Below are 27579 nucleotides of genomic sequence, written 5' to 3'. Positions count from 1 at the left end.
ATTCTTTTAACACAAGTTTCCAAGCTGAAAATTATGATAAAGTTTTGAGAAACATTTTGTTTTATCATCTGATAGACATTATACCTAATGTAGGGACAGTAATGGAATATAACGCGTATTATTGACCATCTGTGTATAATGTTTTTATTGTTGTATGTGGTATAAGTAGACTGCATTTTTCATATTACTCCTTTGAATATAAAAGTTACCATTTATCATTGTTCTCTTTATGGACAATTTGAAATATTTAGATTCTGTCACATATGATATTTATTCACAGCACATATTTTTCTACAATAAATAAATAATTTTTCCTAGTAATTTCTTGGACAGACAGCAGATGATGAACCCTTGGCAGACTGGAATAATGCCAGTTGGGGGAGGAATTCAGTCTGGCCGAACTGACGAAGCTGCGTTGGCTTTCAACATTTTGAATCAAGTTCTAGCATCAGTGAGTTGAGAGTTTTTTGGTTTAATTTTTTGGTGAATAAAGTACGTTCTATTTGATGATTATTCTTGGAAAATTGTCGCACAACTTTTAGAGTAATATGCAGGCATTCAGCTTGCAGTTAATACCAGAAGCAGAAATATTCTAGGAAATAAATTTAATTTATAATGACCAATAAAAGAAAAATATTTCAGTGCCGCAGACAAGTTACTGTACAGTACTGCATAAATTATTCAAAAGTTGAACTACATAGAATAATTTACTGTATATATACAATGGCAATTTTTCCTTTAGTAATTTTCTGTAGGATTATATATAGCTAAGGGATTATGACTTATTATTTGAGGGGATTCTCTTCAAGTTTATGGCTTGAGAGCTAAATCATATGCTAAGGGGTTAGCTCTCATAGGGACGGTTATACTCGAAAGGGCTTTAATGGTCTTGGTAATTTTGTATGATAATCAACAGGTTTTGGTAGCTGGTTGTTGGGTTATTATTATTACAAGTTGAGCTATTACCTAGTTGGAAAAGCAAGATGCTATAAGCACAAGGGCTCCAACAGGGAAAAAATAGCTCACTGAGGAAAGGAAATGAATAAACGTTATGAGAAATAATTTATAATTAATGAAATATTTTAAAAACAGTAACATTAAAACAGATATTTCATAAAGTCTACAAAAAGTCTTGTCAGCCTGTTCGACATAAGAATATTTGCTGAAAGTTTGAAGTTTTAAAGTTCTATCGATTCAACTACCCGATTAGGAAGATCATTCCATAACTTTGTCACAGCTGGAATAAAACTTCTAGCATACTGTGTAGTATTGAGCATCCTGATGGTGAAGCCTGACTTAGAATTAATTGCATGCTTAGTAAAATGAACAGGATGGAACTGTCCGGGAAGATCTGAATGTAAAGGATGATCAGAATTATGAAAAATCTTATGATTTAGCATACATCGGTTCCTCCCAAGCAAATCTCTCGATTGTCTTGTCAGAATTTACACTGAAAATGGATTTCTTTACATTTTCTTGCAGGATACACCTATGATGAACACTGGTATGAATCAGGGTAGTGGATTTCAAGACAGGAAGGGTAGACAAGGCTTGGTAAGTGTTAGTGCGTCTTACTTTATGTAGCTTAGGTATTCAATTTCTATCACCCCAAACCGTTATACGTTTGAATTTTTTCAGAACTTCATATTTAGGAGTCAGTCTGCATTTCAAACGTACTGTCCTGGTCGTTTACTGATTGAACTGTTGATTTGTCTTTAGTTCCTTCTGTGTGTTGTTCTGTCCATCTACAGATTGGGTTTTTATGCTGAGACTTACAACCCCCTAATCATTTGTTTTCCATCAACTGATCTTGCTAACTCTAGTGAGCGAAGTCTCCTAATGTATTAGGACTTCTTACAGCATTTTCAAAAGAATTTAATTAATTTTTATTGTTTTGCACTTAGTGAAATTTCTTATTCAGGGGACTTATTAAAGCTGTAAGCTCTGTGGTTTTACCTTTGAAGATAGACTTTATATTTTCAAATATCTTTTGGTTATGAATAAGGTTTTTGTGTGTGGAAATGAAGTCTGCCATCATATTTAAAGGTCAACGATAACCTTGGCCATTAGTTAGAAATTATACAAGACTGAGGCTTCGTGATTGCCATGTAAACTCAAGCAGTGAATAATATCAAGATCATAAAATAGGACTTCCATTTCAGAAAAATGTCTTGCTTAGGTCAAATTTCAATGAGACACAGTAATTCTCCAATCGCAGAGGTCTTTGAGGTCATATCAATTGTTGATACAGTATTTATTTCTAAGAGAATTTGGTAAATATGGTAAGGTGAATCAGAATCAGTGGCAGGCTTGTCCTGTTTTCAACATTTCTATGCAGAAATTTAGATTTTATTGTTTTAAAAAGTTCATATTTTGAGCCTTTTGAAATTTTTCTATTGAAGATGTGGCGGCTAAAATTCTTTTCTTCTCGGCATTAGTGTTGGCTAAACAAATTAATGAACTACAAGCTCTTTCTTGTTGGGTAGGTTTTGGAGAAATTACGATGATCTTATCATTTTTGTCTTCATTCAGAGCTAAGAATGATTTTAAGACTAAAGATATACCATAATTCATTCTTAAGGTTTACCACAATTCTTTCATAAAGGTTTACCACAATTCGTTCAAATTCCTTCTTTTTGAAAAGGATGTTGGTTTTACTACAGAGAATTGGTTCCTCTGCCCAGTGAGGGCTGTTATGCTGTTATATTTGTGTGTTATTTGGCCAAAACTGCAGACATTATGGGTAATCCTAATTTGTTTTGTGGGATTAAAATGTCAAAGCATCCTTTATCCAAAAAATGGCTGAAAGATTGGTCACAGAGGCTCACAGGGAGTTTTATTCATGTCAGAGGTAAAACTTGATTGTGAGAGTACTTGATATTAAAAGTGCAATTATTTCATTGAATTTTTATAGGAATCTTTCTTGGGATAGAGTTCGGCATCAGCTTGCCAAACATTACCTTAAAGATTCCTGGTACTCTTATCAAGGTTGCTGGTCTTAAGTGTCGTAATAGCCTCGAGGGATTTGGTTTGGCGAAAGATGTTTTTCTTTTAGTTTTATTCATTTGAAAATTTAATCAGTATTAGGTTTATTTTTTTTTTTATTTGGAATACCGTACACAACATTTAGTAAATTAAATAGATAAGTAATAGGTAATGATAAGGTTGTACTGTATAAACACAATTCAGAAATATAATTATAACATCTGTTGTAACAATTTCGTACCAACGTACAATACTAGAGCTGCCGAGTCTAGTGTAATTAAGGAGTATTTGCATTTCATATCACTCCTTCATGACCCACCTCCACCAGATTGTGGAATTTAGCAGTGTGAACATCAGGGGAGGTTCATAGAACAGAATTCTATTAACAAAATTTGTTATTTTGTACTCTATTATATTCATACGAATACTCACCCTCTTCTCCACAGACTAATGAAATTAACCCTCTTATCCCCAAAGGAAGTACTGGTACGTTTCACAAAAGCCATCCCTTTACCCCCATGGACGTACGTACCGGTACGTCCTTGCAAAAAAATGCTATAAAAATGTTTTTTTTTTCATATTTTTGATAATATTTTGAGAAAATTCAGACATTTTCCAAGAGAATGAGACCAACCTGACCTCTCTATGACAAAAATTAAGGCTGTTAGAGCAATTTGAAAAAAAATATACAGCAAAATGGGCTGGGAAAAAAATAACCCCCTGGGGGTTAAGGGTTGGAAATTTCCAAAAAGCCTGGGGGTAAAAGGGTTAAGGGGATAGATTTACTTTTGAACTAAACATTGTAAAGAAGTGGGTGCAGCCTTCCACACACTTATTTTGTTTCCATTAGTCACCAGTGGCCGAGAGGTGCAAACCTTTTGAAGGGAGTAAAATGGGTATTTTATAAAATTTTCATGATAATATCAATACAAATCAACTTCAAGACCAGAACAAAATAAAAATCAGGGGCGTACTGTATGGAAATAACAAATTTTATCTGCAAAATTTAATTTTTATTAGTTACATTCTGTGGGTATCTCATACATTTTACCATTTCACAGGGAGGTCGCTTAGAAGATCGGCGAAGGGGTCAGTCGCCCCAGTTTTCCAACCGAAACAGAGGGGATGGTGGCCGTCAGTGGTCCAATAGATCCAGGTCTCCTCATGGGAGAGATAATCGCCAAAATCAAAGACGCGACGGTGTCGATCGTAATAGGAAATCCGTTTTGGAGAGACTTGGTAAAGTCCCTGAAAAGAATAGAGCTTCTAAAGAAAGGAGCAAAGAACGAACACCGTTCAATAAGAGAAGGAAGTCTAAAGACAGGCAGAGCAGGTAAGAAGCTTATTTTACTTGAAGTTTGGTATTTTGTTGTTAATTATAACGGCTCATAACGTATTGGTGCTGATGTAATATTCTTTATGAAGATGTTTTGAAGGAGATGATAAATTATGTAAACGATACTCTGTTATTCGTGTGTTCATATTCTCGATACAGAAGCAGCGGCTTAAGAGCAGTTTTTCACAACCAAAGGTAAAAAAGGGCAGTAATTGTTGATTGTTAAAATGTACCCAAAATTAAAGAAAAAATACAAAAATTCTTAATTAAGTGTAATTAAATTTTTTATCATAATTCTTAGAATGTGATAATGTTGTCTGGTAAAACTATCTCAGCTGATGAAATTGCAATGCCATGATTTATGCCTTAGCATATGTTCGAACGTAGATTTAGCAAAGTACAAGTTTATTTTTTGTGCAGCATTTAATAGATACTTTAAAGTAAACAAAGATAAACAAAGATTTTGGTTTCTTCTGTCCTATGTATTGTAAGGTACCTCAGAGAGAACACATTCATATGAAAACTAATAATGCTGCACAGTAATAGCTACTGTATAAATAAACTACATGAAAACTATTACAATATACAGTACCTTATAACATATTGGTGCGGATGTAATAGTTATTATGAAGATTCTTTGAATAAGTTAAGAAAATATATATACGATTCTCTTTGTTATTCGTATGCGGGCATATTCTTGATATTAACAAGTAGATATCGGCTGAGCACAACCAAAAGTAAAAAAAAAAAAAATAGTCGGTAATACAGTACTTGATTGTTAAAGTGCACCCAAAATTGAAAACAAAATTATAAAAACATTTGAATAATGTACAAATAACTATTTAAAAAGTCATGATTTTATTCTTTTAGAATGCGATAATGTTGTTTCCTAAAACTAGTGGTCAGCTTACAAAATCTAATGCCGTGTTTTAAGCTATGATTGAAAATGGAGTTATGCAGGGTATAATTTATTTTGTGTCCTACTCAATTGACACTTTAAAGAAACAAGGAATTTGGTTTCTGCTATTTGTATGTATGTATGTATTGTGGGAAGGTAGGAATTGCTCCAAACAATTAACAATGCCATGATATTAATTTCATTCTTAAAATCATGGTAATTAAATGTAGTACTGAATAATTAATACAGTTATTTATTTCAGGTAAATACAGTTAATTTAGTAGAAATATGAAAAATAGGTGGTGACATGGGATCCACATTAGACAGACTTGGATGTATTCTTATGGGAAAATTTTGCTTAAACGAGGAGTCCCTGTATTAGTATTGTCCATTGTTTTCATGAGTAGAAGTTAGCCAGCTTTAATTTCCATTTATTGACGCATAGAAATGAACTACATAACATGGAATTATCTAATTTATAGTGTCACATATAAGGGGCAACAGAATAACGAACAAATGTATGTCTAATGAACGACTATAAATTTGTATTGCGTCCATATATATCTCTCTCTCTCTCTCTCTCTCTCTCTCTCTCTCTCTCTCTCTCTCTCTCTCTCTCTCTCTCTCTCTCTCTCTCTCTCTCTCTCACAAGATGCAAAATACACCGGAAGATGCATTAGCAACTCTGGTGGATATACAAGGTGCCTCTCACTGAGGGACCTGGGGGAACCCAAACATAGAATAAGATCATAAGATTAAGATCATAAGATTAAGATCATCTCTCTCTCTCTCTCTCTCTCTCTCTCTCTCTCTCTCTCTCTCTCTCTCTCTCTCTCTCACACTCTCTCTCTCTCTCTCACTCTCTCTCTCTCTCACTCTCTCTCTCTCTCTTTTGACTATATTTGATTCTTCAGTTGTTTTAGAGTAAAACAATTAAGCATGGAAATGTACTTCATCATAAAGTATGCATGTATATCCGATGGTGACAATCACTTATGCAGCTACTGAGGTGGATCCGCTGCCTCGCAGTGAATGGGTTAAGACCCACTTTGGAGCTTTCCTGGTCTGAATTGGCTCACAAGGCAATCGAGGAATGTAGAGAATGTGTAAAGAATAGGCCAGACTATACATTATATGTGTAAGCAAAGGAAAAATGAGCTGTAACCAGACAGAGATCCAATGTAGTACTATCTGGCCAGTCAAAGTACCCAATAACTCTAGCTGTAGTATCTCCAAGAGTCGACTAATGTCGAGTGTCTTTGAACCAATTAACGAGGCAGGGCTGGGTACTGCTATTTGTACTTAACAGGAATTTTCGAATTAGATTTTCATCATGAGGACTTGAAGCTTCAGCTTGAGACTCAATGAGATTCCTGTAACAATAACAATTGTATCAAATGGTGGTCAGAGATGCTTACTCTTGATATGACTTTTATTACCACTTACGGTCAAACTATTCATGACGGATGACTAAGCAATGGAAATTTTTACTTATGTAAATAACTTTTACATTTTTGTTTCAGTGAGGATAAGAGTTTCAAAGGGAAAGATGCTGATTCGGATAAGAAAAAGGAGGAAATGGCTGAAGATAAAATGATGGATAAAGAGGCAAGTTGTTGGGAGATTAGTTGTTGATACTTTGCAATGAATTTATTGTTCCTTATCATTCTCAACAAGTTTCTTAATCTTTTTAGAATTTTTTTCAACTTTTTGAGAACTTGAATGCACAAGGTAACTTATGATATGTGAATAATTGTTTACGTAAATCTATATTAAATTCTTGTCTGATATGAAAAATATTTTTCAACTCCATAATTTTGCTACATGTCAACTTCCCTTATACTTTAATTGATTATCAATGTATAAAAGTATAATTGATTATCTGTTATTTCACAGAATGAAGAGCAAGTAGTCAAGGCTTTAAAGTGCCATGTTTGCGAGATGGATTCTTTTGAAAGCATTGAGGTAAGAATTGTTTTTTTTTTCTTAAGTAACCGTTTGATTACTTTGTGTAATGCTTATAGCTGCATTTAGTACTGTGTTAGAAATTCCATGGAACTCAGTTTTTTATTAACCCTTTTACCCCCTTGGACGTACCGGTACGTCCTTTAAAAAAAAATGCTATAAAAATTCATTTTTTTCAATATTAATCTTACCCGATAATCATGTAGCTGTCAACTCTGTTGCCGACAGAAATCTACGGTCGGGATACGCCAGCGATCGCTATACAGGTGGGGGTGAACACCACAGCGCCATCTGTGGTCAGGTACTCCAGTACTTCTTGTCAACACCACCTCAATTTTTCCTCTGTCGTGCCTCCGGCTAGACCTACATGGATACGCTGTTGATTCTGGAGTTATTGCTCACGATTTGGTGATGTATTTGCTCTAGAGTTTAGCCTTCGCTATTCAGGAAGCTATATCATTAGCTTAGCAAGTTTTTGGAATTAATTTGATTTAATTTTTGATTTAATTTTGGTACGAAGAGAGTATGAACTCTCTTTCACTTTTAAATGGCCGACCCTTCCCTTAGACGGAAGTGTTGGTGTCGAAGAGAGTATAGACTCTCTTAATTTTGCTTAACAAGGTTATAGATTTATTTTATATCTCTCCGCCTTTTATAGGCCTCTTTGATTAACTTCCTTTTATTATAAACTTATTAAAATTAATTTTTATATTTGTTTATATTCGACCTTTCCTAATAGTAGGCGGTCTTTTCTTGGAACCGAAGTTAATTAACATTGAGCCCGTCATTTCGTTTTTACCTGTTAACATATTATGCTATTTTAATGTTTTTGAAAGAATTTCTTTGATAGTCTTGTACTGTTTTCAAAGTTGAACTAACGTTTTGTTTTGTCTCTGCAGTTGTTGACGTTCAGAACGTTCAACTTGCGCTCTATCGTTACGATAGAGAGAGAGTCTATCACGGTGTCACGTTGCAGTAAGAGTAAACCGATTCTAGCGTTTTGTTCATTCTTTCTTAGCTTAAATGGTTTTAATTCTAATAAAGGAACTTTTTATTTGGGAAATCTTTCAGTTTTTTTTCCTTTAACAATAATATGTTTTAACGATATATATAATTGGGCTCTTCTCTCAGGTGCTAAGTCAAGAGAGAGAGAGAGAGAGATAGAGACGGAGGGAGAGAGAGGAGGATAAACGTTTCGTTCAAGCGGGTAACGTTGTTATCGTTTTTGCTCTTCTCCCTAGTCTCTTTAGGGGAAGAAGGTAAACGTTTCTAGAGTTTTATTCTTGTTCTCAGGCTTTATGCGGTGAGAGATTTTAAACGTAGTTTATTTGATCTAGTGTTTAGTCTCTTTTCCAGCCACTGAATTATTTATCTTTCATTATGTTTTTCTGTTACATTGTAATACTGTTTTCGCAATTACTAACTTTTAATGAAGGATAGAATTGCGTGTTTCAGGTACAAACCACTTAAAGTTTCGAGTTCAGTGAAATAAGTGCAAACAGAAAATCAAAAGTGATAAAGTGATAAGCGCAAAGTGTTACAGTGTTGCGTTCGAGGGTTCGTCTGTTCGTGCCAGTTGTTCGCCTAGTCTGGGACCTCTTACAAGCTCCCAAGCCCAGGGGAGAAGTAATGTCGAAGGACTTATGGGTTCAGCAGGCCTTGATCGACGAACAGACGTTTCCCTCCGTGGTTTCGGGTGTTACCAACTCACGTAGCCGACGTGATCACCCCACCCACACAAAGACGAGAGAGCCCTTTTATTCCTCGTCTGCGGAAGAGGTTTCTCGCAGAAACCATGGACCAAATCTTGCAGCTTTTAAGTGCAAGTCGGTCCCTTCCGCGCAAGTCCAACTCCTAGGTGGTGCCATTAGCACTGGGTCAGTTCGGACTTGCTGCAGTACGACAACTGCACACCTCCCAGAGAGGCAAGGTGGTATCGCAACAGACAGTAACTCCGTCTGTTGCCGCACCAGCTGTTTTAGACCCTCAGTTTCAACGGACAGTAGCTCCGTTTGTTGTTGTCTTTCTTAAACTCTAGTGGTCTATGCTGCTGACAATGCAGTCTCAGCTTGCGGTGTTGATGCAGGAGTTTCAGGCAGAGAAGGTTAGCACACCTCCTCCTGCGAGCGCTCATGAGGCAGCCGCCTCAACTCCACCTCTGCGCAGTCCACCCTGCCAGACGTATGATGTTGAGGTTCCTCAACCTACCTCCACGCGTGAGCTGCCGCATTGGGAGTTGCCAGATACCAGCGCTGTGCAGCAACCTCCACTTTCCTTGAGGCAGGAGCCTCTTGCTATGCGGCAACCTCCTCAACACTTGAGGCAGGAGCCTTATGCTTTGCAGCAACCTCCTCTACCCTTGAGGCAGGAGCTTCATGTGTTGCGACAACCTCCTCCATCCTCGAGGCAGCAACCTCTTGCGTTGCGGCAACCTCCACCATCCTTGAGGCAGCAACCTCAACTCTTGCGGCAGCCACCTCCACTCTTGAGGCAAGAACCTCAACTCTTGAGGCAAGAGCCTCAACTCTTGAGGAACCTCATGCTATGAGGCAGCCGCCTCAACGCATGCAGCAACCGCATTCTTCACAGCATGAGCCTCTCTCTGCGCAGCTACCTCCTCAACCCTTGAGGCAGACGCAACTCTTGAGGCAGGAACCTCACAGGAGCCTCATGCTATGCGGCATCCTCCTCAAACCATGAGGCAGGAGCCTCATGCTATGCGGCATCCTCCTCAACCCATGAGGCAAGAGCCTCATGCTATGCGACATCCTCCTCTACCCATGAGGCAGCCTCATGCTATGCGGCATCCTCCTCAACCCATGAGGCAGGAGCCTCATGCTATGCGGCATCCTCCTCAACCCATGAGGCAGGAGTCTCATGCTATGAGGAGCCTCATGCTATGCGGCATCCTCCTCAAACCATGAGGCAGGAGCCTCATGCTATGCGGCAACCGCCTCAACCCATGAGGCAGGAGCCTCATACTATGCGGCATCCTCCTCAACGCATGCGGCATAAGCCTCATCCCTTGCAGCTTGAGCCTCATCCCATGCAGCATGAGTCTCATACCATGCAGCATGAGCCTCATCCCATGCAGCATGAGCCTCATCCCATGCAGCATAAGCCGCACGCCATGCAACATGCTCTGCTTACCTTACAGCATGCTCTACATACAGCATGCTCTGCATACCTTACCGCATGCTTCTCAGTCACACATCTTTGGTTGTTGCCAACTCACTAGACTGTCAAGCAGTTTCATAACGTTGCCTTCTAGTCTGCTGCTTTTGCACCAGTGAAACCCTCACTGAGAGAACTTAGCTTTTCTCGGATATGGTTCCTGTAGATGAGAAAGTGCTATTCTCCCTCCTTCTGATTTTCCCTTGAGGACTCTGTCATTTGGAGAGGAGCCTTTAGCTGCTTAGCCTCCTATGGACTTTTATTTAAGCATAGCATGCTTCCAGGGAGGGTAATGGTTCCACTTCAGTCGCTAACCCCGTCTGTTACCACACCTGCTCCCATAGACCTTGAGCTGTGTTGCAAGACATGCAGTCCAAGCTTAGTCCTTGTTAGAGGATTTTTTGTTTACGGAGTCAGTGTGTCACTGGGAAGACGTTCAACAACCAGCAGAAGTGACTTGTTGTGACGCAGTGCGGCAACCTCAGCAACCCGATAAGGAGTTGTCTGTACGACCCAGACAGTCTAGACAGCTTCGGGTTGTCACTGTACTTCCTCGCTTCCCCATGGTTGACAGTTCACAGACTGTGCAGCAGTACCATGATCTTGTGTCCGGCTCCGTCAGACGACTAGCTTTTAAGAGCTCCCACAAGTCGTCGCTGTCTGGAGATTCTCAGATGGACTATGGATCTGACCAAGGAACTGGGCCTCCTGGTCAATTTTGAGGAGTCCCAGCTCGTCCCATCCCAGACCATTGTCTACCTGGGTATGGATCTTCAGAGTCGAGCTTTTCGGGCTTTTCCGTCGGCCCCAAAGATATACTAAGCCCTAGATTGCATCCAGAGCATGCTGAGAAGGAACCGATGCTCAGTCAGGTAGTGGATGAGTCTAACAGGGACACTTTCATCGCTGGCCCTGTTCATCGAGTTAGGGAGACCCCACCTCCCCCCCTTCAGTATCATCTAGCGGCTCACTGGATAAAGGACATGACGCTAGAGACGATCTCAGTTCCTGTTTCCGAAGAGAGGAGGTCTACTCTCACGTGGTGAAAGAACAGCTTTCTTCTCAAGGAAGTCTACCTTTGGCTGTTCAGAAACCCGACCGCCGTCTCTTCTCTGACGCATCAGACACGGGCTGGGGTGCGACTTTGGACGGACAGGAATGCTCGGGAACATGGAATCAGGAGCTAAGGACACTTCACATCTATTGCAAGGAGCTGTTGGCGGTTCATCTGGCCTTGATAAACTTCAAGTCCCTCCAGCTTAACAAGGTGGTGGAGGTGGACTCTGACAACACCACAGCCTTGGCTTACATCTCCAAGCAGGGAGGGACTCATTCGTGGAAGTTGTTCTAGATCGCAAGGGACCTCCTCATCTGGTTAAAAGATCGAAAGCTCACGCTGGTAACGAGGTTCATTCAGGGCGATATGAATGTCATGGCAGATCGCCTTAGCCGGAAGGGTCAGGTCATCCCCACAGAGTGGACCCTTCACAAGAATGTTTGCAGCAGACTTTGGGCCCTGTGGGGTCAGCCAACCATAGATCTGTTCGCTACCTCGATAACCTAGAGGCTCCCGTTGTATTGTTCTCCGATTCCAGACCCAGCAGCAGTTCACGTGGATGCTTTTCTGCTGGATTGGTCCCATCTCGACCTGTATGCATTCCCGCCGTTCAAGATTGTCAACAGGGTACTTCAGAAGTTCGCCTCTCGCAAAGGGACACGGCTGACGTTGGTTGGCTCCGCTCTGGCCCGCGAGAGAATGGTTCATAGAGGTACTGCAATGGCTGGTCGACATTCCCAGGACTCTTCCTCTAGGAGTGGACCTTCTACGTCTACCTCACGTAAAGAAGGTACATCCAAACCTCCACGCTCTTCGTCTGACTGCCTTCAGACTTTCGAAAGACTCTCAAGAGCTAGGGGCTTTTCGAAGGAGGCAGCCAGAGCGATTGCCAGAGCAAGGAGGACATCCACTCTCAGAGTCTATCAGTCTAAAGGGGAAGTCTTCCGAAGCTGGTACAAGGCCAATGCAGTTTCCTCATCCAGTACCACTGTAACCCAGATTGCTGACTTCCTGTTACATCTAAGGAACGTAAGATCCCTTTCAGCTCCTACGATTAAGGGTTACAGAAGTATGTTGGCAGCGGTTTTCCGCCACAGAGGCTTGGATCTTTCCACCAACAAAGATCTACAGGACCTCCTTAGGTCTTTTAAGACCTCAAAGGAACGTCGGTTGTCCACTCCAGGCTGGAATCTAGACGTGGTCCTAAGGTTCCTTATGTCATCAAGATTTGAACCTCTCCAATCAGCCTCTTTTAAGGACCTCACATTAAAAACTCTTTTCCTCGTGTGCTTGACAACAGCTAAAAGAGTAAGTGAGATCCACGCCTTCAGCAGGAACATAGTTTTCACATCTGAAACGGCTACATGTTCCTTGCAGCTCGGTTTTTTGCTAAAACGAGCTTCCTTCACGTCCTTGGCCTAAGTCGTTCGAGATCCCAAGCCTGTCCAACTTGGTGGGGGACGAACTGGAGAGAGTACTTTGCCCAGTTAGAGCTCTTAGGTACTATCTAAAAAGGTCATAACCTTTACGAGGACAATCAGAAGCCTTATGGTGTGCTATCAAGAAGCCTTCTCTTCCAAGGTCTAAGAACTCAGTTTCTTACCTATTCAGGCTCCTGATTAGGGAAGCACATTCTCATCTGAAGGAAGAAGACCTTGCTTTGCTGAAGGTAAGGACACATGAAGTGAGAGCTGTGGCTACTTCAGTGGCCCTCAAACAGAACCGTTCTCTGCAGAGTGTTATGGATGCAACCTATTGGAGAAGCAAGTCTGTTCGCATCATTCTATCTCAAAGATGTCCAGTCTCTTTACGAGAACTGCTACACCCTGGGACCATTCGTAGCAACGAATGCAGTAGTAGGCGGGGGCTCAGCCACTACATTCCCATAATCCCATAACCTTTTTAACCTTTCTCTTGAATACTTTTTATGGGTTGTACGGTCGGCTAAGAAGCCTTCCACATCCTTGTTGATTTGGCGGGTGGTCAATTCTTTCTTGAGAAGCGCCGAGGTTAAAGGTTGTGATGAGGTCCTTTAGTATGGGTTGCAGCCCTTTATACTTCAGCACCTAAGAGTCGTTCAGCATCCTAAGAGGACCGCTACGCTCAGTAAGGAAGACGTACTTAATAAAGGCAGAGTAATGGTTCAAGTCGTCTTCCTTACCAGGTACTTATTTATTTTATGTTATTTTTGAATAACTAATAAAATAAAATACGGGATACTTAGCTTCTTTGTTAACATGTATGCTGGTCTCCACCCACCACCCTGGGTGTGAATCAGCTACATGATTATCGGGTAAGATTAATATTGAAAAATGTTATTTTCATTAGTAAAATAAATTTTTGAATATACTTACCCGATAATCATGATTTAATTGACCCACCCTTCCTCCCCATAGAGAACCAGTGGACCGAGGAAAAAATTGAGGTGGTGTTGACAAGAAGTACTGGAGTACCTGACCACAGATGGCGCTGTGGTGTTCACCCCCACCTGTATAGCGATCGCTGGCGTATCCCGACCGTAGATTTCTGTCGGCAACAGAGTTGACAGCTACATGATTATCGGGTAAGTATATTCAAAAATTTATTTTACTAATGAAAATAAAATTTTTCATATTTTTGATAATTTTTTGAGAAAATTCAGGCATTTTCCAAGAGAATGGGACCAACCTGACCTTTCTATGACAAAAATTAAGGCTGTTAGAGCAATTTGAAAAAAATATACTGCAAAATGTGCTGGGGAAAAAAATAACCACCTGGGGGTTAAGGGTTGGAAATTTCCAAATAGCCTGGGGGTAAAAGGGTTAAGTAACCATTTGATTACTTTGTGTAATGCTTATATCCGCATTTAGTACTGTGTTAGAAATCTTATGGAACACAGTTTTTTATTAATATAATTCACAGGAATTGCAGTATCCATAGTTTATGCATTTTGTTAAATAGTTACTTTCCTACTTTTACTATGCAATTCTTAGGTTTAGTATTTGCTACTTTCTATTCCCCAAATAGTTTGATCATCACAAGTTTAACCCCTAAATTGTATAAACTGGGAAGAAGACATTTACAACAGTTTACAAATCTGTGGATATCCAATAATTTAGTAGTTGCAATGCTGGGAAAACAAAAGTTGTTGTGTTAAATAAAAGCATCATACTTACGGTGGTAGGAAGGCTGACTTAGAAGTCCAATAGTTGCATTTTTTTTTTTTTTTTTTTTTTTTTTTTGTGGGGGACGTCAACCTTACAAGATGGTATAGTAATTTCATTTTTTTTAATTCACTTTACCTCAATGCACATTCATTTGAGCTATTATTAATTCATTTATAAGGTAGTTATACACCAATAGCCATAGTTTGTGTCTTATCAACAATATGTCGATCTTTTCAGTTCTAAACACATTTATATAGCATTCATCTTATACTGTTTTTATCTTCAATAGAACTGTTGTAATTGGATGCATTTTTAGGATGGTAATGAAATTTTGACTATAATGAAATTAAGTAAAGTAAAAATTTACAGCACACAGAGAAAATAAATATGAAATCATGCAGTCATGCTGTTATGCACACTGTAAATAGTTGGTTTTGGGGCATTGCTAACATGATCCTCATTTTTCTGTTATTAATGCTTTGTTATTTCCGTTTCCAGAACTTTAGGAATCACAAAAAGAGCGACGAGCACAAGTTATTTTTAGATATTTACAACCAGCGAAGTGAAGCTGCTCTGCAACTGATGAGGGCTGATGCTAAGGTATATTTTTATTTCTATTTTATGCAAGTTATTATTTTACGCTAGTTGCTTTTGAGTTTTGGTATAAGTTTCCATAGTCCCAACAATGATGTGTATAGCAGGATAATGTATCCCATGTAATGAATATGTAAGAAAGAAAGGAATGGTGGTGATGTTTTGTCCATATGTTTGAATTTTTAAATGCCCCGTACAGTATACGTATAAACGTCTTGTATATTTGTGTATTTATATTAGTAGGGTGTGTATATTCAAGGATGTAGCAAATGGTGTATTATCAAATTTTCTTTATTTGATTAGTCTTTTCTTCTTCTACATTTATGAAAAAACATCAAGGAAATTTGGAAAGGAGAAAAAATACAGTTTTGTAGTATTTATTTATTTTGTTAATTTCAACATACTGTGCATTTATTTATGTTTTATTTTACAACTGAGAAAACAAAAGTTGGTAAACAAAGGTTTTAATCAAATCAAGTTAGATGTGAAAGACAATATTTTTTAAAGTCTACGTAATACATTACTTAAATCAAGTTGCTCTCTCCCATTCACACTTTTATTAGTAAAGTCATAGTCATCTTTTATATGAGTAAGATGGTTGATACTGTTTCACTGCGATAGGAAGAAGTGTCCTCGTTCAACAAAATCCCATTTTGTAGCACTGTCAAGTACAGTACTGCTGACGTAGCTTGAAATTCAAAACAGTGCCGTTTTTATATTGTAAAATATATTACAGGATTTTCTTCAATATATGTTATTTACTGTTTTAAAAAATAGAAAACAATAAACTATAGAAGATTTAGGATAAAAAATTACCATATTAACAATCTAAATTTACTTTTCTCTTAACCAGCTGTCAGCAAACCGAGAGAGAGAGAAATCTGGGAATGCCAATAGGGAGTCGTTCTACACCAGGTGTCCAAAATGTGACTGCATTGTTGCTGATGCATTTAAGAGCCATAAGAAATCTATTGAGCACGAGGTAAGAATTTTAACCCTTTTACCCCCAAAGGACGTACTGGTACGTTTCTCAAAAGCCATCTCTTTACCCCCATGGACGTACCGGTACGTCCTTGCAAAAAAATGCTATAAAAATATTTTTTTTCATATTTTTTATATTTTTTTTTAGAAAATTCAGGCATTTTCCAAGAGAATGAGACCAACCTGACCTCTCTATGACAAAAATTAAGGCTGTTAGAGCAATTTAAAAAAAAATATAGTGCAAAATGTGCTGGGAAAAAAATAACCCCCTGGGGGTTAAGGGTTGGAAATTTCCAAATAGCCTGGGGGTTAAAGGGTTAATGCAAATGTAGTCCAGGATTTGTTGGTTTTAATGTATAAAAGCAAACCTATCAGACCACTTTTAGGAAAATTTAGAACTTTATGTCAGTGGTCTTGTTGAAATAATTAGAATATAAGATTGTTTAAATTACCCTTGTTAATTGATGCATTGGGTGGAAGCCTTGCCAGATGAACTGTATCGAATTTAAGTAAATTTAGTTAGGCTATACAACGACAATCATGGCATAGGATATCTTCCAAGTTGTGTTCTTTTAAGCCTGGCCAGATTAACTCTATTGAATTTAAGTAAATTTAGTTAGGCTATACAACAACAATCATGGCATAGGATATCTTTCAAGTTGTGTTCTTATAAGCCTTGCCAGATGAACTGTATCGAATTTAAGAAAATGTAGTTAGGCTATACACCAACAATCGTGGCATAGGATACCTTCAAGTTGTGTTCTTTTATGCAAACCCAATTTTTTTTTTGCGTTAGGCTGTAATTCTTATAACTAATAAAAACCATTCAAGAAGTTCAGTTATAATTTTGAAAAAATAAAATTGCAGATCATTTAACTTTACATATGCATGGTGAGCTACAAGAAATAACAAGAATTGTAACCTAAGGATGTTACAGGACATGTAATAACTAAATTACATAGTTGCAGTATAATATGTAATAGCTAACTTATTTAGTGAATGAAAAGGTATAAAATTATTAATTCAGCACCTGGTATGTAAAGCAAGAGACTTGCTACCTGAAATATTTACAAAACATTCGTAGCCTAGACTACCATGTATATTCGACACGATTCGGCAATTATCGTAAATATACGCTACTCATTACCATCTTATATCCCTTGCCACTGTATTCTCATCATCATCTTATATCCCTTGCCACTGTATTCTTATCACTATCTTATATCACTTATCACTTGATTCTCATCACCATCTTATATCACATATCACTTGATTCTCATCACCATCTTATGTCATCTTATATCACTTACTACATTATTCTCATCACCATCTTATATCACTTACCACATTATTCTCATCACCATCTTATATCACTTACCACTTAATTCTCATCACCATCTTATATCACTTACCACTTAATTCTCATCACCATCTTATATCACTTACCACTTTATTCTCATCACCAGCTTATATCACTTACCACTTAATTCTTATCACCATCTTGTATCACTTACCACTTTATTATACATAGTACATGTATACTGTGTAGCTGTACATCACAAACAATAAGCGTTTTTTATTGCAATGTATTGTACAACTGATGAAATAACTTCAAGGTAGGATTTTATCATCAACAGATATTACAAACTAGCACAAAGTTAAATAAAATGACTGTTCAGAATGTGCGCAAATGTTACGCCAATAATATGGCTATAAAGCTTAAAGACCTTAGCCCTGGCCCTTCAAAGGCAGTTGTGTTGTCCTCCAAAGTCCGATCAGGACCTGTGGTCTCTACCAGACCTCCAAAGTCTGATCAGGACCTGTGGTCTCTACCAGACCTCCAAAGTCTGATCAGGACCTGTGGTCTGTACACTACCATTGCAAATCTACAAAGCAAATGCATATCTGGCCAATGATTCATGTCATAGAGCTATCAGCCAGTTTCATTAAGGCAAGCCTATGGCTTTTCCTCAATCGGTGCAACTCACCGGCTGATCAATGGATTTTTGATGACATTCAGTCTCAGAGGAACTTGATTGCTTCAAGATGGCCACAAGCCTAGTGATATCCCAATCCATTGCCCTTTTAAAAGCAGATCAGACTTACTCATCCTTTCAAGAAACACCACTTGATCACGAATAAGAAAGGCTACTGCTCAGCCTTCAGCCTTGTCTTCCGACTAAAGAGCATAACCTCTCCTCCTCGTGGGGGATGTCTATGCTTGTAATGAGCTTTAAGTAGTCTTACCCATTTCAGGACCTCAGACCCCTGGAGTAAGGAATTACCGGTGTTCAGAAGTCTGCTATGAACCTTTGACAAAGGTATCAGATGGATACTTAACTCTCAAGACTCCTATTGCTAAGAGTAGCTTAGGCAAACTGATTTGGCAAGTTGTACTGAGTCTTATTTATCACAAAAGGGGGAAGAAAGTCTATTGCTTTGGTGCCAGAATTTATGACAAAACTCAAAACCAGTTGACCTAAGTTTACTCCATTCTCTCACTTCATGAAGCATCTGGTGGCAATTCTAAGATGTTTTGTATTCTATAAGGGCTCAGCAGTGCTATGTGAAGAGGACTTTACGTCACAGGCTTGAGTTTCAACGACTCTCCTTAGCATTAACAAAATCAAGAAACAGGTGTCTTAAATAGTCTTTGAGGCATCATGAGACAGTCAAAGAGCATGTGCTTAAATCAGTCAGGGGTGTAGATCCAACTTTAAACTCTGAAGAATCTTGTAGTCGGACAGGCATTGAAGGAGTTTTGGGAATGCCAAACTTGAAGGAGAAACAAACTTCATAGCCTTCTATTGTAGGGAATACCACAAAAGTCCTTCAACACTAGTTCTTAGCCTGAGGTGACGGCTTGAGTAGTTGTGTAGCCAGCTCAGCTCCAATACAGGAAAGGAAGTATCTTGTCCATGATAACTTGTTCAATGTAAGTGAATGAAAGGTAGAATGACTAACCCATCTGTTTCTTTCCTTCCCTCTTCTTGGTGATGGATCATTCATACTGCTACACCCTGAATCTGACGTGCTGAAATAGATCTTAGATTCCTGAACACCATTCATAGGAGACTTTATAAATAAGTAGTTCTCTTGCATCCACTTTCCTTAGGTTACTTTGCACCAGGTATTTCATCCCAGACTTCCTATTCTCATCATGAGAGAAAGACACCATTGAAAGGAATTATTACTTTTCTAAGTTATACAAACCTGTGCCCTTTTAAGTTACACCTTCCACCTCAACTAACCTTCTCAGTCCTAAGCCAAAGATAAAATAGAAGAGTCTAACTGGACTGCGCTCACCACTTGTCATTTACTACCTCATTAACAATCTCGACTGCTTTGCTGAAAACAGTTCTCCATTTTAAATGACTCAGGTTTTATAGCTGTAAGAAATACAAATTAATTTTAAAATTATTATTTATTTTTGGCCTTTTGCATCTGCATCAAAAAGAGGTCTTAGCCTTCTACATCTGTATGAAATAGTTGCTGAAGCAAATACCAGTACTAACATTAGATGGTATAGTGGAATATTGTACTACACAGTAAAAATTCATATAAATGAATAATCTATTTTTCTTTATTTATGCAAGTTGGATTTTATTTTTCCAACAAAGTATACTATATGTTTCATTTATTTTTTTAGCTGGTGGATAATCATGTATTTCGAGAATGCTGTGGTTCAACTTTCATCAGGAGAAGGGAGTTTGAAGATCATCGTCTTACTATCCCTCATCTGAAAGTGAGTACATGATATCTGGTTTTTATTGTTACAGTGCTGAACTTAATTTCTCATTTTTAGAAGGTATCAAATTCATTATCAACATCTACAGATATTGACAGATAAACAGTATTCAATGCTTCTGAACATCCAGCTATTACTTTGGTCGGCTAATTGCTATGGAAAAATTATACTCTCTCTCTCTCTCTCTCTCTCTCTCTCTCTCTCTCTCTCTCTCTCTCTCTCTCTCTCTCTCTCTCTCATTTTTTAGTAAACATTACTCTGTTGGTTAATCAACTTCTATTAAAGTCCCAATTCTGTTGATCTTATCTCCAGAGACAGATGGAGACAAAGACTGATAACCCTCTCGAGGAGAAAGTTGTTATGGCCTTCGGAGGTAGGTGATCCACGTAGTTCCTAACGTTTTATTTGAATTTATAAATATTCCTAAGTGTTATATGTGAGATCCAATATCCTATGGACCTTAATAGTAACAAAAAATGGTGTATTATGGTTTACTGCATCTGTCTATTTTTGATTTGGTAGGGGAAGAAGAATTGGCATCTGCCACTTTGCGCGAGTTCAAGGACAAACATCGTCTTGATTTGGAGTCCCCCGCTGACTTCCCTGAATATGATCCAGAGAAACCCATAGGTAACATGTTTGATTATTATGGTTATTGTACGTTTAAAATTTATTATACCGTGCAGAATATTAGAAACCGTATTAAAGTGCTTATATTTTGTGTAATTTCAGTACATCCACTCTCATTTCAGATGCATAATTTAATTGAATTTGTTTGATAGCTGTAGTTCAGTATCAGGGTCTTAGCAGTGCTTGGTATTATTTCTACAAACCTCCTCTGAGGCTCATATTGCTTTGCCTCCGAAGTTGACTCAGTATTGCTTTGCCTCCGAAGTTGACTCAGTATTGCTTTGCCTCCGAAGTTGACTCAGTATTGCTTTGCCTCCGAAGTTGACTCAGTATTGCTTTGCCTCCGAAGTTGACTCAGTATTGCTTTGACTCCGAAGTTGACTCAGTATTGCTTTGCCTCCGAAGGTGACTCAGTATTGACGCTACCCCAGCTTTTAATCGAGGCTAAAATCCGTAGAAATTTGGCTAATTAATCATAGAGGGATGAAGTTAGTAATGCTGCACCAGAACTAGAACAGGCCCAGCCTTTAATAAGTTTGTTGGGTCTAGATAATAAGCTTACCTAATTGGACTTTACTAAACATTATCTTCAAGAATCCTGATTTCTTTTGTACTTTAAATCGCCTATCTCTTTCCTTCATGACTCACCTCCTTCGTAATGGGAGGTTTAAAGGAGTAAAAGTAATTTTAAATTTTTTTTTATTTCTATACTTAGTCTGATGTTCATATACATGCCTACCCTCTTCCCCCACTGACTAAGGAGGTAAAGAAGATAGGATATTAGTTTTGACATCAAGACTGAAGTAGATAGACTTTAACCACCAGATGTCACCTTGATAGGTTACAGGAGTGTCCTGTTGATGAGAATACACTGGGAAATTTTTTAGCTTTCTGGATTAGCGTCAGCCTTGAGGCAGCTTCAGGAACAAAGCATTATGAATGTCAGGCTAGTATAGAAATTAGTTTTGATATAGAATATCAACTAGTAAGGAAATATATGCAATATTTATTAAAGTAAAGAAGCAACTGCTTCAAAAAGTTTTCTGTAAGAGTTGCCAAAGTAATTGAGTAATTTTTAAAAAAATTTTAAACAAATTATAATTTTATATTTTTCACTGCAAACCATACTTCCATACTTGTTAATTACATAGGGACTATTAACTAGTTCAAAGCTGATAAGGAATAATTTGCTTGACAAATACAACATTTGAGGACAAAAATCAATAGCCATAGGACAAGAAGCATTATGTGGCTGTCTATAATTTGATTGCACAGGATGTTCTTGATATCCTTTCAAATATTTTTTATTTTAATCACAGTCTGCATTGCTTTCTTTTTTATTTGTGACTTTTAATCTTTCATTTAACTGTCCAATTGTTTCAACTATTACATCTAGTTTTTGACTAGTACAGTCAGTTTTTATTTTTATCTTCATGTTTAGTTAATATGAAGATAGAGGAATGTGCATTTGGTATAATTATAGTAACCTTGCGTTGAGATAATTATATTAAGTTCCCCATCTTGAGAAACATCTTATTATTGTGGATGGTAAGTTTGTGTTATTGTCTCCACAGATTAAACAAATTACTTTATTTGCAGGCTTGGGGTATGTCCACAAAAAGCGGAGATACAACTGTACTGTTTGTAATAAGAGCTTTCCTTCCTACAACAACATGGCCCTTGCTCACTGTCGGTCATTTAATCATTATTTGATGCTGATGACCCATCTTGAAGGAAAATTGAAGGTAAGAGAATCAAGGAGCCAGGTTTTAAGGCACAAGGTAGACCATTTTATAGTTGTCAAGATAATTATAGTTATAAATTCTGCCACTTATTGATTGTGGTATGGGAGGTTTTTTAAATATTACGGTAAATTGCCTAAATTCTTTACTATGGAATGCCAGTTACACCAACTTGTATCAACCTGCAGGGATACCAGCAAAGAATTTTTGAAATCATGACCTTAGGCCAATGTCTAGGTTAAGTGAGGGACTTGGCTCCAATTTCACTCTTACCCGGCCAAGTCACATAGCTAAATTCTATGCTAGCACCGATTGCCCAGCCCATCATCCTTTAGGATCACAAGGTGTTAGGGTACCCTTTAACCCTTTTACCCCCAAAGGACATACTGGTACGTTTCACAAAACTCATCCCTTTACCCCCATGGACGTACCGGTACGTCCTTGCAAAAAACTACCATTTAAAATTTTGTTTGCATATTTTTGATAATTTTTTGAGAAACTTCAGGCACTTTCCGATAGAATGAGACCAACCTGACCTCTCTATGACGAAAATTAAGGTTGTTAGAGCAATTTAAAAAAATATATACTGCAAAATGTGCTTGAAAAAAAATAACCCCTGGGTGTTAAGGGTTGGAAATTTCCAAAAACCCTGGGGGTAAAAGGGTTAAACAGCTTGTGCATAGCCCACAGAGACCCTGGGACAGTCTCCAGCCAGTTGGTTTTAAGGACTTCCACCATCCGGTGAGTCTACTATGTAAAGAGCGTTGGCCATTCTTGCGACTGCCATCACTCTTCGGTGTACCATCATATTTCCCCTGGTTCACTTTTAAACCTCTTGCTTTGGATTTTCCTTTATGTTTGTGGAGCTTAACATTACCTTTTTTTTTTCAGGCCCTTTACTGGATCACTCATTGTTACTTTGATGATTTCACTATTTTTTGTTGGCTTTCACCACCTCTAATAATGTAAGACTTCATTTTTCTGATAGTATCTTAGTTGAAAAGCTGTTCACCATCGACAAATTATGGCATAGATTTTGTACCCCATCTGCTGAAGCAATGGTTGTCAATTATCCTTTTATTACCAAGGTTTTATTGTTGAGACTTAATCTTATGGTGCCATACTTCACTTAGGCTTCCCTGACTATTTAAAAGGATGACCTTTTTCCTTGCCCCATCAGGAAAGTAAAACTATCAGGGAAGTAAAACTACATCCTCTAAATACTTGGAAACTCTGTTCTCAGTATTGCCGCTTTTCCATACCTGTGGTTTCCTCCTGGCTCCACCAGGGACTTTTTACCCCTTTTACCCCCAAAGGACGTACTGGTACGTTTCACAAGAGCCATCCCTTTACCCCAATGGACGTACCGGTACGTCCTTGCAAAAAAATGCTATAAAAAATGTTTTTTCCATATTTTTTATAATTTTTTGAAAAAATTCAGGCATTTTCCAAGAGAATGAGACCAACCTGACCTCTCTTATGACAAAAATTAAGGCTGGTAGAGCAATTTAAAAGAAATATACTGCAAAATGTGCTGGGAAAAAGATAACCCCCTGGGGGTTAAGGGTTGGAAATTTCCAAATAGCCTGGGGGTAAAAGGGTTAAGGAATTATTCCGACATGTCTAATGTATGTTCAGGCAAACTTTTTCCTTTTCATTGGCGTTTATAATTTGGAGCCTACTACCATCCTTCAGGTGGGTGTAACATCATCTCCTCTTCTCTGCCTTGTCTTATGTCATCTTAAAGTCCAGTGAGGTCAAGGTTTTCAGCTATGCCTCTTTTCCATGATTTATGGGGAAAGATGCTATAAGCTTAAGGGCTCCAACAGGGAAAAATAGCCCAGTGAGGAAACAAAATAAACAATATAAGAAGTACCCATTATTCATAGTATAAGTTCCCTTCTTCCTCTTTATTGTCTTAAAAGGTACAAGTTGGTGTGACTGAGTTTCTGTTGCACTTAAATAATCGAATGTAACAGTCGGTAAGTATACAAAAATTTATTCATGTTATAAATATACTTTTTTTTTATAACAATTTAAATACCGTATTTTCCGTGTCATAAGACGCACCTTTTTTTTTCCGGAAAAATGCCCCCCAAAATCACCCTGCGTCTTAACACTAGGAAAAAGTTGTATAGGGGATTTTGAGAACCCATCAAACAACCATTTAATGACATACAAGCATTCACACTCATCAGACCTAAAATATAAACCTACAATCATCATTCATATGTAGTACATACATACATACATATACCAAAGGCACTTCCCCCAATTTTGGGGGGTAGCCGACATCAACAAGAAACAAAACAAAAAAGGGGACCTCTACTCTCTACATTCCTCCAGCCTAACCAGGGACTCAGCCGAGTTCAGCTGGTACTGCTAGGGTGCCACAGCCCAACCTCCCACATTTCCACCACAGATGAAGCTTCATTCTAAAATAATACAAACAAACCGTTGTTGAATACGACCTTGGTAAAAACATCTGATAGTTGAGTGCGATGTTACCAAGTCAGAAGAAAAGTAACTAGCCCTAGAGTCCCATACATTAGCAGAAGTATTCCACATATAGGAATTTCTAGAGACTTTGATCAATAATTAATTTTGTGGGAAAATGTGTAAGCTATATGAGGAATTTGGGAAATATTACTGGAATTTTACTTCTTTACCAAAAAGTAGATTAAGAACATTGGCTGCACTCCATTAATGTAAACAATACTTGAAACAGCAAACACTAAACGTGTAGTTGTGGTGGCAACTATGATAGGTTTAGAGGTTTCGTATGTAGAAATGTGATAAAATTGGGATAACCAGCTTGCAACTAATTAATATTAACTTGATCCTTTAGTAATGCAACCAAAATGGGAAAATTTACTGTGCCAAATAAAAATCACACTGACTAAGAATTGCTGCTAGCTTAGTTTGTAAAATCCTCATTTTGTTCCACAAACCTCTTAGCTGAATTATGGGTGCGTCTTACCACTTGTAACGTCCTATGACACGGGAAATACGGTAGTTACTCGGTGGTTTGGTAAATCTTGTTTATGTGTCAAGCCTTATAATTTTGAACCCTTATGTACCTGGTTTTTAATTGTTGGTCATCATTATTTAACTGCGTAACTTTCAGGAGGTAGAGGATGAAGAAATGCCAGAAGTGGATGAAGAAGAAGATACAGAAGAAAAGGATGAGGAAGAAACTGTAAAAGAGGAGGAAGAAAATGCTGATGAAGCTATTGAAGCCAGTGGTCCTGCGGATGAGAATGAAGAGAATGATAAGGAAAAAACAGACAACAATGAAGAAGAAGAAGAAAAGGAAAATGAACAGGCAGAGGCTGATGAAGAAATGGCGGCCGATGAAGATATTGCGGCTGATGACGAGATGGTAAGCATTATTGAGGGGTGTTTGTTTTCTTTGTGGTTTGCTGTAACATTTTGTTGGATATAGGTATGGAGCAGTCATGAGGTAAGAATTATCTTCTTTGTGATTCATGGTAATCTGGATTCACTTTAAAAGTTGTTTGGATAAGATCTTTTTTATTTTTAATCATTCTGTGAGTTAAAGTATAAAGGTAAGGTAATAAGTAAGAAGCAAAATTAGAATTTGTCATATACAGTTGTATACTACTAATAATTTCTCCATTGGCTATTTGGTTTTATGAAATATTTTAATACTATTATAGCTTTTAACTTGAAGAGAATTTTAAATTTGATGTAATCTATATAAGAAAAGAATTTTCAGTATTAACTTAAAAGTCTGTTAGAAAAACTGTCATTATGAGTTGAGTTCTTGAAAGAGGATTAGATTGTAGAAGCTGCTGTTTCATGTAATAGATGTAGTAGATAATTTCTCGTACATTTGGTGCTACATTTTAAACCAGTATAGTCAGCAATTACTTGACCGCTATTTAGATATGTTTCATTTACAAAGGATTATATTTAACAGGTTGAGTTTGAAGTTTGAGAAATTTATTCATCATTATAATTATGATTGTGGATAGACATGAAAAATATCTGTACTCATTGCCTGAATTCCTACATAGTTTATGTCCAGATTCACTATTATGCTTCATAATCTATGTTGGTTAAAGCTTAGTCTTTAACCAGAGCATGGTCTTTATATTTTTTCTTATAAAAAATCCTTTATACTTTTTAAATGTCTGATGGTGTTTTTTTTTATACAATTAAATAGTCAGAAAACAGTTATATAAAGAATTTGAGGCTTAAGGGTTTTAGATTTGTAAATATAATTGATAGTCAAACTACTGTACTTCTCAGTTGTAGATCTTTTATATAAAAGAGACAACGCAAAATTTAGTGGAAGCTGTAGACATGCTTATTTGAGGGAATGGGAGGCTTATAGTCTTTGGAAAAGGAATAGGTTTGATTTTACAGAGACTAAATGTGTTTACTTGTGGCTCAGTAAGTTTCTGTTTCAGCGGAATATTGACAGCGTTACACGGAAAAAATATACTGTAATGTAAGAGTTCCGAGCATAAATGGTGGCCACTATCATATTAGGACTATGGCATTAACCAGAAAAGTGTTATTTGTTGTCTAAAGGAAAAGCCAACCCTTTTGGCCAGTCTGTTTAACAATAAACAGTTTTGAGAAACTTGTGTCTCATTACTGTTTTTCCAAAGTGGAATTTTCTTATTAAGCTCCACGAACTCAAGTACTTGATTCTTACAGGCGTGTTGACCAAAATGATACCCTTCATTTTTCTTACTATTAAGGTTAAACTTTATCTCAACGTTTAGGTAGAAAGTGTTCTTTTTGCATATCCTGGAGAACTAATAATGTTACTCCATTAGCTAAACATAGTTTTGGTAGCTTGTGACTTGTAGATTGTGTTTTCTCAGATCCCATTTAAAGTAAAGTTTCAACATTTGGTAATATTTCAAGAGTTTCTATGATGAAATTAGTTCTAGTAGTTTACAGAAACCCTATGGTATGATTGTGAATATACTATAGTTGGTCTTTGGTGCTACTTTTATAATGTTAATTGAGAGACCCTTGTATTTAAACTCTGATAGGAACTAGGAATAGTATAATCTTACAGTTCTATCGATTTTATTTTTTCCAGAAACTATTAACATTTGGCACTATCATTTGATAAGCTCATAAGGCATGTTTTATAAACTTCATAATTCTTCTTGTTATAAAGATTTATAGTAAATTCTAAAAGTCCAAGCCTTTCTGTGAAGTTTAGTGCTCTACAATTTTTTTTTTACTATAGATGGTTTACATATGGAGTAGACTTGACTATTTGCACTTGTATTCTTTTTATTTCCCTAATACTGTACTTCATTTCTTCATTTGTTTC

At 37.6% G+C, this 27579-nt stretch overlaps 1 protein-coding gene across 6 annotated transcripts in view; it reads left to right on the top strand.

The window, feature by feature from the left end:
* The window catches only part of LOC137628725 (zinc finger protein on ecdysone puffs-like), a 110529-nt gene that overhangs the window by 78357 nt on the left and 4593 nt on the right, over positions 1-27579 (top strand). For 2 of the 6 annotated variants that reach the window (XM_068359895.1, XM_068359894.1), the window contains exons 4-15: positions 334-451; positions 1483-1554; positions 4047-4318; positions 6743-6827; positions 7116-7184; positions 15060-15161; positions 16009-16137; positions 19786-19881; positions 20197-20257; positions 20407-20514; positions 22114-22259; positions 25384-25638. In XM_068359895.1, coding sequence (XP_068215996.1) covers positions 334-451; positions 1483-1554; positions 4047-4318; positions 6743-6827; positions 7116-7184; positions 15060-15161; positions 16009-16137; positions 19786-19881; positions 20197-20257; positions 20407-20514; positions 22114-22259; positions 25384-25638 — 1513 coding nt within the window. Of the gene's footprint in view, positions 1-318; positions 452-1482; positions 1555-4046; positions 4319-6742; positions 6828-7115; positions 7185-15059; positions 15162-16008; positions 16138-19785; positions 19882-20196; positions 20258-20406; positions 20515-22113; positions 22260-25383; positions 25639-27579 lie in introns of all 6 variants that reach the window. The other 4 variants (XM_068359893.1, XM_068359892.1, XM_068359897.1 and 1 more) reach the window with 3 other exon arrangements.

The sequence above is a fragment of the Palaemon carinicauda genome, chromosome 36 (assembly GCF_036898095.1).
Source record: "Palaemon carinicauda isolate YSFRI2023 chromosome 36, ASM3689809v2, whole genome shotgun sequence".
NCBI lineage: Eukaryota > Metazoa > Arthropoda > Malacostraca > Decapoda > Palaemonidae > Palaemon > Palaemon carinicauda.
The sequence above is the reverse complement of the archived record's forward strand: the minus strand, read 5'-3'. Positions and strand labels throughout refer to the sequence as shown.